The sequence below is a fragment of the Hydra vulgaris genome, chromosome 09, assembly GCF_038396675.1.
Source record: "Hydra vulgaris chromosome 09, alternate assembly HydraT2T_AEP".
NCBI classification, from domain to species: Eukaryota; Metazoa; Cnidaria; class Hydrozoa; order Anthoathecata; family Hydridae; genus Hydra; species Hydra vulgaris.
Window position 1 is genome coordinate 29925569 of NC_088928.1, and position 12004 is coordinate 29937572.

General features: G+C 26.5%; 1 protein-coding gene across 3 annotated transcripts in view; it reads right to left on the bottom strand.

Moving 5' to 3' along the window:
- Positions 1 to 1255: 1255 nt before the first annotated feature.
- LOC101238969 (uncharacterized) overlaps positions 1256 to 12004 on the bottom strand; it is a 91075-nt gene continuing 80326 nt past the window's right edge. For all 3 annotated transcript variants that reach the window (XM_065805274.1, XM_065805275.1, XM_065805273.1), the window contains 7 exons: positions 11898 to 11931; positions 11728 to 11807; positions 11329 to 11397; positions 4132 to 4230; positions 3967 to 4042; positions 3399 to 3511; positions 1256 to 1384 (listed from right to left, as the gene is read on the bottom strand). In XM_065805274.1, coding sequence (XP_065661346.1) covers positions 1262 to 1384; positions 3399 to 3511; positions 3967 to 4042; positions 4132 to 4230; positions 11329 to 11397; positions 11728 to 11807; positions 11898 to 11931 — 594 coding nt within the window. In that variant the 3' untranslated portion in view covers positions 1256 to 1261. The remainder of the gene's footprint in view (positions 1385 to 3398; positions 3512 to 3966; positions 4043 to 4131; positions 4231 to 11328; positions 11398 to 11727; positions 11808 to 11897; positions 11932 to 12004) is intronic.

Below are 12004 nucleotides of genomic sequence, written 5' to 3' on the forward strand. Positions count from 1 at the left end.
GGCAGGCATAAATCAGTAGATGTAACAACACTTCATTACATATTCAATCTAAACCTTTTTTTTGGTTTTTGGAAACTCTTTTAAAGCAATGTTCTGATTACTCTCCAAAATATCCCAATTGTTTAATGGGTATTTAAAAAAGCCTCTGCAGTCATTATTTTGCCGTGTGCAGTGATTTGGCCACCACTGATTTAGTATATTCTTTAATACTAAGTCTGCTAATTTTTTTGTTGATGAGATCATTATTTTATTTTTGATAAGATCATTATTTTATTGTTGATAAGAGCATTATTTTATTGTTGATAAGATCATTATTTTTTAGTTGATAAGATCATTATTTTTTAGTTGATAAGATCATTATTTTTTAGTTGATAAGATCATTATTTTTTAGTTGATAAGATCATTATTTTTTAGTTGATAAGATCATTATTTTTTAGTTGATAAGATCATTATTGTATTGTTGATAAGAGCATTATTTTTATTTTTTTTTATTTTGTTATTTAGGTGCCCCAAGAAGACCGAACGGTCTTGTCACAGAGCACATCAGAAGTGCATTTAACTAGGAGGTTCGCACCTCCTTCCTTTCCGTGACGCGAATATATGTCCAGAGTTCGTTTCGATCCTGGATCTCCTGCTTCTGAAGCAAGCACTCTAACGACTGCGCCACAGCCGCTATTTTATTGCTGATAAGAGCATTATTTTATTGTTAAGAGCATTATTTTAAAGTTGATAAGATCATTACTTTATTTTTGATAAGATCATTACTTTATTTTTGATAAGATCATTACTTTATTTTTGATAAGATCATTACTTTATTTTTGATAAGATCATTACTTTATTTTTGATAAGATCATTACTTTATTTTTGATAAGATTGTTACTTTATTTTTGATAAGATCGTTACTTTATTTTTGATAAGATCGTTACTTTATTTTTGATAAGATCATTAGTTTATTTTTGATAAGATCATTATTTAAGTGTCTTAATTTACTACTTTTACTATTTGCAAATAAAAGTTAAAAAAATTTTTTCAAAATATATATTTGCTTTAAAAAAATTTATGATAATCTTATATAAATAATAAGTTAAGTAAAATAATCAAGAAGATCATCACAAGATAACCAAAGAGATTATCATAAGATAACCAAGGAGGAAAATAAAAAGCTATTATTGACATATTATTTACAAGTTATGTACTAACATGTGTTCTCCAAAAATGGCAGATAAAAAATGTTATTATTATACTACTGAGGTCATTTCAATTACTTTTTAACAATATCGAGTAAAATTTTTCTTGATTTTAAATCATCAGCTTGATCCACCATACTGTAAATGCTTGTACCGTAAGTTCGTCTATATACAGCCTTTATTATTTGCAAATCAATCTAAATACCAAATTAATACTGAATTAATACTATGTTATGCATTTAAAAGTTATAAAAAAAACTGCTTCTATTTTTTTGTTAAAAAAGACAGAAAAAATAGAAATATATTGCAGCACGCAATCGAGATTTTATTGACAACCGTAAACTGGAGCTGGGAAGCAAGTATTAATAAATTATTTTTTTCATTTTAGGGTGAAAATTTGATTACTTGATAAAAACATCAATTTTATTAAGTTTTTATCATGATCAAGGAAATTTGGTTTGACAAAAAAAAATAATTTAGGAATGGGTAAAGCAACCGTATACGAAACACCCATTACATCTCACTTGTTTAACACTTTGTATTATCACTTTAACTGTTCATGCTCAAAACAATTTCATTCATCTTGTTTTTCCTTAAACATCGGTACTTTGAAATTCTCTCTTGTCATCATGTTTTACTAACTCAAACAACTTAAATAGTGCTTACAATGCCTAATAATTTAAATACAGTTTACGATTTTAATTTTCTGTTAACATTGCTAATCTTTAGCTCCCTTCTTTGATTTCTGTTAACTCTAAACTTAATTAGTGTGTGCTTGCAACCTTGTTTCCTAACAAGGCATATATATATATATATATATATATATATATATATATATATATATATATATATATATATATATATATATATATATATATATATATATATATATATATATATATATATATATATATATATATATATATATATATATATATATATATACATATACACAAGATTATATTAAAATAAACTGAAAGTGGAGATTGGAGTCCAGCAAATAAAGAAATTTACAAAATAAATAATGTAAATAATTTTGTTCTTTGACAAAAGTAATCTAAAATGTAATCGCTGGTGTCAAATCAAAGACCAGCGATTACAAACATTTTGATTTTAATTTTAAATTTTTTCTTTTATTCTAGACATAAATACTTTTGCGTCATGCTAATTAATTTTTTTCATTTCAAAAGAACTTTTGTTGACTTTATTTTGTTGACCTTGCTGGACCAAAACATGATTTTCATGGAACACTGCTGTTTCTCCAACCCTGAACCTGAATCGTGAGGTCGATTTATTATGTGTCAAACCTTGAACCTTGGTGAGTTTTCTGACCATGAAAAACAAGATACTTATTGTGGATTTTCATACTTTTCGCATGGATCTTTTAGGATAGATTTTTTTTTAAAAACCATCTTGAAATCTGCATTGTGTTATATATAAAACAATACTTTCTTGATTTGCCTTAATATCATAAACATTAATTATTTCAAATTTGAAAGCACCAATATACTGAAAGTGGTTCTGATTGGTTCAGTTGTTATACAAACAATACAAAGATTACCGGGGAATTACGCCAATACAAAGATTAAAGGTCTCAATGTTTGCAAATCAATGATTGCAATCATTGATTAAAATAAATGCAATGTAGATTGTAAAATATGACATATTTGAAAATTGTTTTTTTTTTTTCCTTAGCAACAAAAAAAAAAAAAAAAAGTGTTGTTTTAGCAAAAAACACTTTTCTTTTTAAAATAAAAAAAGATCAAAATGTTTCAAACAGGGATGCAGAGTCCCAAAACGACTCCGGCTTTATATCTCTATTTTTCATGGTCTCTGGTGTCTAAACATGTTGATTGATATACGATTTAATTTATGAGATTTAATGACATGGAGCTTATTGTTTTTAAGCCCGAAGTCCTAAAGTCTCAGAGTCCTTGACACCATTATACCTAAGGACTTCGGGTTCAAAAACTAATGGTTCCTCTAACCTATAAGTTTAAATTTTTTCCCATTAGTAGAGCTGCGGGATACTAAAAACTAGAAAAAAATTAATCCTTTTCTCTGGTAGTAAAAAAGTAATTCTTTCCCTTATTTTCTATTTTCTCTTTCAAATATAAAATAGATTATGCATATTTATTCAAGCAAATTATATACACATCTTCAAAATTTATTAATACTGATAGCAAAATAATGAAAAAAAATTCAGCAAACCTCTGATCGTGAAACTATACATCGGATAAGCATAGAATAGTTACAAGGGAGATAAGATATTGATCGATAGATACGCTCAGAAAAAAACATTGGTGGATCTCGTATATTACAAACTAAACCAGCAAAAAATATTTAAATTTACATTCTCACCTGATTTAAAAAAAGGTAGTGCCATTAAAAAAAAAAATACTGCAAAAATGAGCAGCATAGTCCATAGCTACAATTTCTAGTCCGAAAACATAGTTTATTATTGATTTCAAATAATGTTGTATACAAAGGTTGCATACTACGAGATGTTGTATAAAATAGTTGTATACTTCAATATTTTGTATACAATAGTTGTATGCTTCAACTTTGTTACTTAGATACATAGATTTGTAAACTTTAAACTTTTAAAAAAAATTTTCTCAAAATTTTCACAAATAAAAAGCCAAAATACTTTTTTTCAATATCACTTAAAATTATCATCATAAAAAAATTCAAACTGTTGCAAAGTTTTTTAACTTTTAAAAATTGTATTGTTTTAAAACCTGTCATTTAAAGAAGAAAAAAGTTTTTAAATTTTTACTAATAGCAGTAATAGCTTCTAAGAAAATTCCTTGTATAACTTCATCCAATCTTTCTAGTATATCCATGTCCATCATCTAATAACAAAATTTTTTTGTTATACTTGTGTACAACAAATGTTAGGAAATAAAAAACCTGATTTAAAAAAATCCAATGGATTCCTTACCTCAGAAAGAAGATCGCATACTAAATCAATGTGAGGCAAGCTTCTTGTAGCAAACAATTCAATAAAAAATTCATGATTTGTTGGCCTGCGTAGAATTGTCTAAAAATTTCATTTTTAACTTTATAAATAATAACTCAACATGAATAAAATTAAAAAAGAAAAAAACACAGCAGTCCAATTTGACTCTACATCGTTTTTTGTTTTGTAGAAAAAATCCTTGCCCACTGGTTATTGGTGAATAACTTACCTTAATAAATTCTAGAATTTATGTTATATTTAACTTTATAATTATATAACTTATAATATTAAAAAAATCTAGAACTTGTGTTACAAATAATATTACATCGAAATTTTCCTTCAAGAATAAGCAAGAAAAAAAAAAAAAAAAAATTGAGAATTATTTTGCTTGAAAGGTGTTAGATTACTTCAATGGAGTAAATTAGCTTACTTCAATGAAATTAGTTTACTTCAATGAAATTAGTTTTTTTTTATTCAAATTGAAGAGTGAAATATGTGAAATAAAAGCTTTTGCGACACATGTAACAATAATAAATTTTTGTTTTGTAGATTATGATGACAGCTTCAATTATGATGACAGCTCATTTCCCAATATGTACAAATCAGTTGGCATTCTTTTAGCAAAGTTGTCTCTCTGGTTTGGGGTCAAATACGTTTTTGTATTTGCTTAAAATGGGCTTTAGGGTATTTGTATTCATACTGCATTCAATAAAAAAATTTCTTAAATATTTGTATTTGTATTTGATTGAAATGTATTTGCAGTTCCATAAACCAGTGTTATTCTGGAAATACCAAAAGGTTCATTGTTTTTCTTATTTTATTGTTTACACAAAAATAAATTAGAATGGCTAGCAACCTGGAAAACCTAAAAAGGTCAGGGAAATTCTAAACTATGTTGAAAAGTCAGATGAAAGTCAGGAAATATATTAAATTTTGCAAAAATCATGAAAAAGTCATAAAACTTTGATGGATTCAGTAAGAAAATTTGCATATTTTTTTGCCTATTGGAGACTAAAAGTCAATTTGTTTTTTTACAACATTTTTTATTATTTGCTTTTTTGTTTAAAAATATTTATTAGTTTAAAGTAAACAGTTTTTAAGAAAACCTATTATTTGGGTAAATTATTACTTGTTGCCTTTTAATTGCCACATTTGTAAAACTTTTATTACTACATTTGTAAAATTATTTATTGTAGTTTTTATTAATACATTTGTAAAATTTACATTTAGGTTAGTCAGGGAATTTTTATTTTAGTCAGGGAAAGTGAAATCCAAAATTGTCTGGTTACCCTGATAAATTGAAAATTTGTTTTTAAAGAATATTTGTTAGAAAATAATGTTTTTATTCTTCTTCAATACTATTCTTGAATTTCTGCATAGTAGACCATTTCAAGACAAGTCTTGTCTTGAAAAAATCTTTATATTTTTTTTAACCTAAACTACAAATATTTGTAATTGAACTCGTATTCGGAAATTTAAATTTAATGTATTTGTATTAGATCAAATATATTTGACCATATTGTCCATAAACTAAGCACTGTCAAGAATGTCGATGGTAGTAAAAAACTGCTGCTTCTGAGAGTGTAAACTCTAATAAAGAAGATAATAATCCAAAAAAGTTCAACCTATTTTGGGACAAATACAATCGAGGTTCAGAACAGATCAAGCACTGCTGGTGTTGCAAAAATGACTTTGATAAATGAAGAAAGAGACCTTGGAAAAGCATAAAGATGAGGAAAGAGACTATATATATGTACTTTACTTTTACCATATATATGTACTGCACTTTAACTATATATATGTACTATATATAGTAAAAACTATATATAAGAGTATATATAGTAAAAAGTATATATATTCATATATATAGCAACATTTCTTGAAGAATATTTAAATTGTCCCAAATTTCTGATTAAGAATTCTTTATCAACAAAACTACTTAAGTTGGGAGTTAACAGAAAGCAAAGAAAGTTAAAGTGCAAGAAAGAAGTTGACAGAAGAACTAAAAAACTCTTAAATGTATAAGACAGGAAAACATGAAGACAGAAAGGAATTCTAAAGCGCCAATGTTTGAAGGAAAAAACTTAATGAATAAAATTTTTTTGAGCATGAAGAACTTGCACCCTATTGACAATTACATTTGCACCCAGAGTTTTATATAAAAAAAAGTTTTGTATGAAACAATTATTTCTTGATTTTTCTACCAACTTTGACTATAAGCATGATTTATATTAACTGAAAATGAAACATAGTTAAATAGAACTTCAATAAGTACATCAATTTTTATTGTCAAACTTTATTTCTACAAGAAAATTAATATACACCAACATAATACTTGAAAATTGGACTGTATGACAATAAGTTCTTGTTGTTATAAGTGTAATAGTAATAATAACATCACTACAAACAATAATTCTTGTTTATAAAAAATTAAATCATTAAAATGGATTAAATCAGGATTGTAATAGATTTAAAAACCACTTATTATAAGGGATTTAACCTTGATCATCATAATGGATTCAATTTTTATTATTATAAGAATGATATTAATAATGATGCAACTTTGAGATAACATCTATACAAAAAGAGTTTTGATATAAAAAAATTTAAAACATTAAACTTTATTGAAATAAAAAATTGGAAATGTGTGTAAAACAAGATCACAAAAGTTTTTTTTTGATTTTACAGATGGTACATATGGTAAGCAAACATTATATTAATATATGGTAAGCAAACATAAATGTTCAACATTTTTGCTTACATATTTTGCAACATATTTGCACCATATTCTATGTGACCTAAATAAGTCCTAAAAAAAATTTGATGGTTTTATTTTGACAGAAAGTGCTAGATGTGTTTTCTATTAATGTTAAGCTGGCTTAACATTAATAGAAAACACAATTTTTTTACATTTTAGAAAATTAAAACAAAACAACTAGATATAATTATTTCCAATTGTTTGCTACTATTTAACTTGATAGTTTATATTTATAAATATGAAAATACAAAAAAAATACATAAAAACTAATATTTATTAGCAAATTTAAGATTATATTACGGTGAAACGTTTCTCAAAAACTTTTTAAACAGTTCCAGGCTTCTTTTTGGTCATACTCTTAGTCAAGTTTTTTCTAGACTTTTTAACTATAAAAAGTTCATTTTGAAGATGATCTTTATCTCTAGTAGCTGAAATAAAATCTTTAATGAGCTTAATGTTTCTTTCTGCACCATCATTTACAACAGATATGTTTTTGATCCATACAATAAAATCTAGCAACTGAGGTTAAAAACATCGTATTCTATTCATCGTATTCCATTATTTTATACTTGCTCTTGATGTTTTAAAATTTAAGAAGAGAAGGTAGTTTTGCTCGGAAATCAGCTCAGGTAGCTCTGTGGTCTCTCCAATTTGTACATTTGATGGTTTACAATGCTGAAATTCCTTTGGCTCTTCAAACTCAATTAGAGCTAACAGCATTTTTAGCTTTGCTTCAGAAGGAGCTTCTTTATCCCCAAAGGACAAAACACAGAGTTGTGGAGTTAAGTACCACGTATGGCGTCCCATGCTGAGAAGCAAAGCATTTCCAATCTTCTTACTGACTTTTCTCAATGCATAGGCTGTCTGAATAGCTTTCAAATCATTGTAGGGAGCCAGAAACCCTAAACAATTTTTCAAAAACCATGGAGCATAGCAAATTGCAATGAACAAACTTATATCCTTCAACTGCAGCACTTCTTTTTCTGTCAAGATATTACTGATGTCTTTGGTCATATAAAGAGTCAGGATGTAGATCACATCTGCTAAAATCCTTGCCTCATAGCAGATGCCAGGTTGATGGAACTTAAAATCTTGTACTTCCCCTCCAAGGAAGAAGGAGGCAAGCTTACAAACTATACCATGATCATTCCTTAAAAACACCATATCAGTAGTTGCATTACTCAAAAATGTCTTAGCTTCCTCTGCAATAATGTGAAGAGCAGAGCCAATCTTTAGATCATCTCTTTGCCAGTCTAATTTACATAAATTCTTCACTTCGTTAACTTTCGCGCAGATTTCAGGTCACTTGTTCTTAAGCTTGGCATAAAGAGCTCTTCTTGGACCTTTAGTTTTCTCATCGTAAGAGCAGCCATATAGTGAGATACATGTAATTGATATATGTGTCTCCTACACATTATCCACAACATTGGTAATTTCAAGATATCTGTAAGAATTTGGACTGGTCCATTGACTCTGCCTGTATTGCTTGCAGTTGTATCACAGCATATACCAATGATCTACTCTTTACATCCATAATATTCTAAAAGATTATGCACTTGTTCTGCTTGGTCAACTCTCTTTGAAGAGGGACATTGAACAACACCTAAAAGATGGTCTTCCATGGTATCGTCATCTGGGGAGCTCACTGAGACTACAAACCGCTCAATTTTTTGAATAATGTTAAGCCCAGTGGTAATTTGTTCCAACAGTATGGTATCAAAATGAAAAATAAGTCATCAGCCTTTAAGATGATTCATTATTGAAATCCACTCCAATTCTCCTTCAAATTCTACATATTTGAACTTTTTTCTATGAAGTGTGCTTCGTGAAAGCGGTATATCATTAATTTCTTTACCTCCAGCTTTAAATACCTCACTTAAAATTGCCAGATGAGGTCGTACACCAACATTGAAGCTTGTTGCTGGAATAGCAGTACATTCAATGAGCTTTTCAATATTCACTGCTAGATTTATCCTATCTCCAGAATTGTACCTAGGTATCATTTTATAATATTTTTCTACGTATTTATAGTTATATACTTTTCAATAAAACAGCTTTTGTTTGTGAAAATACAAATACAACTATACTATTAAAATAATACTATACTTGCGTCTCTGACAGTTACCCAGGATATCTACTTTCTCGCTGATTGCAGAGTCCTTGTTTGACTTTTCTTTCTCACTGCTGAATTGAATCTCTTTTGTCATGGAGTCATGTAACAACAAAACATCATTGATATCTTTTACATTTTTTTGTCTCTCTAATTCCTTATTTCTCAACTCATCTAGCTTGTTCTTTCTCCTATTTGCATCCAGTACTCTCCTACTGTAGTCTCCATCGACTTTTGTTCCCATATATCTTTTCCTATCCAACTTCATAAACTTCTTCATAAACTAAAAAATATTTAAATCTGTTAAGATATTTATAAATAAATTAATAATTGTTCTAGTTTTTCTTGGAAGATGACAAAACCATGGAAAGAGTTAAACGTAAATATTTGAAAGGAAATAGTATGCTATTACTTAAGTTACTTTAAATAGGAAGAAAATCTCATTACTCAAAAAAGTGTTACTTAATGAACTTACTTTACATCTTCCAGCTTGGCATCATTTGTTCTCAAACTATCAGCAAGAATATCTTTTTCAAAATTCTTTGTCGAAATGTCAAAAAGCTGATTCTGTGATTCGGATTCTGTGAGAAAACCTTTCTCTAACTCTGATTGCTTATCAAGACTCTCAGTTTTAAGAGAAGACAATTTAATCATTTTCTTGAATTTTAAATTAAGTTTAATGATTTCGGTCTTTATATTGTACCCAGAAATCACAAATTTTTTTCCAAACCCAGTATTATCCCAAATTTTTTTAATCCTAGTTACCATGCAAGAATTATCAGGATCTGTACAAACACCATTTTCAAAAACAAGATCTTTGGATTTCGATTTCAATTTGCAACCAACATTAGTAGAAGTGGGTTTGTATTTAACCTGTGACTTGCGAAGGATAAATTGATAGTATCTTAGAATATTACCATTAGATGGAGTTTGTCTCTGAGGTAAATCCCTTAGTGGGTACTTCAATAGGTAAATATACCTCAACCTTTCTGTATTTTTCCGTTTTTTCTTATTGTGTCCAATTATCATCCTTTTTTTAGTTGTTCTACCCATTTTTTATATAAATTTTGAAATAATCAGTTTTTCAACTAAATTTATACCATATTTTACACTTGCATCAAAAATCTATGAAGTCATTATTCCTTCTTGAATCATATTTTAAGTTATATATAAGTTAATATTTTCTTGTATTCATATCTAAGTTTACCGAGAATTCCTTTGTGCACAAATTAGAATTCCTTTGTGTACAAATAATTCCATTTAGAAATAAAATCTAAATGGAATTATTTGTGAACCAATCCATGGGGAATTATACCAACTAATATTATTGTCCAGAGGGAATTATATCAATCGTAACAATGTTCCTAGGGAATGATGCCAATCTTTAATAATGTCCTATAGGAATTATTTGTGTACAAAATATTACATCATATTAAAACATATTGAAATACTAAGATAGCGCTCTTTTTATGTAAACACACATACGTGTACAAAACCGTAAAAAGAATTTACAACTTCATTAAAAAATTTAAAAGATTTTGGTAGTTATTTAAGAATGGGAATCAGTTGAGAGCACATTGAAGTTTTTAAAAAAGTGTTTTTTTGTGTGTGTGTATATATATATATATATATATATATATATATATATATATATATATATATAATATATATATATATATATATATATATATATATATATATATATTATATATAATATATATATATATATATATAATAATATATATATATATATATTGATTGTTTATGTATTATATTATATTAAAATAATACAAAAACTCTTGAACATAAAACAGTGCTCAATATTACAATAATAGAGCAATAAATATTTAAAGTTAAACATTGTTTGAATGTTGATTAATGATCAAGATTAATGAATATGATTAATGATCAAAATTAATGATCAAGATTAATGATTATGATTAATGATCAAGATTTAAGCTTTTATGAACAAGAATCAATTTATTATTATGGTTAAAGTTAATCAATTGTAATGATATTGTAAATGAAATGATTAAGATTTGATCAATTGCAATGATATTGTAATATTGTAAAATGAAAAAGGAGATATTGTAAAATGAAAAAGGAGATAATCTACAAACATTTGTAATTATTTGAAAGTTTTTTTCAGACAGAATGTGTGGTTAAGAACATTTTACTTATAAACTGTTATCAGTTTGCAAAATATGTGAGAAAATAAATTTGATGACAAAGTTTTTTATTTTATCACTAATAGAGAGTGCACTTAAACTTCTTATTTTATCCCAAAATATTGAAACTTGAAGAAAATAACCTCATAAAGAGTTTGTGAATCTTTATTTGCTAAAGCGTAATCAACTTCATCATTTTCATCTCTTTGACACTAAAATAAATTACAAGTATTAGTTTTTATATAAATAATTTCTAATTATTTTGAAATATCAATTGCAAAATTTATTGGAATATAAATTCCAAAATTTATAATAATATTTAAAAAACTTTTTTTAAATAATTTTTAATAAATAAAAGAATAGTAGTTTTACAAAAAAATTATTTAAAATTATTTTTATACTTGTAGATAAAACAATAATAGAATTGAAGTTGTTTTATTATTTTTCCAATTTAATAAAACAATAGAGTTTTAAGAAAACAAGGTTTAAGAAAACAAGGTTTAGATAAAATAAGGTTTAGATAAAAGGTTAAAAAGAAAAACCTCAACAATAGTACACATTAATTTCTTAAAATGACCACAAGTAATCTTTTCAATTTCTTCTTGCAAACTTAAATTGAAAACTAAAAAAAAAAAAGAATCAGTTTCAAAAATAATCATAAAATTTAAAAGTTTAATGAGAAATATTTTTTTATATTGAGTTATTTACTTACTTCCATTAAATGCTCTTTTGATAATTGCTATTTCCTGTAAAAATAAACACATAATTGTTTACTTTTGCAACAAAAACAAATTTCTATATTAAAAATAAACCTGAAGC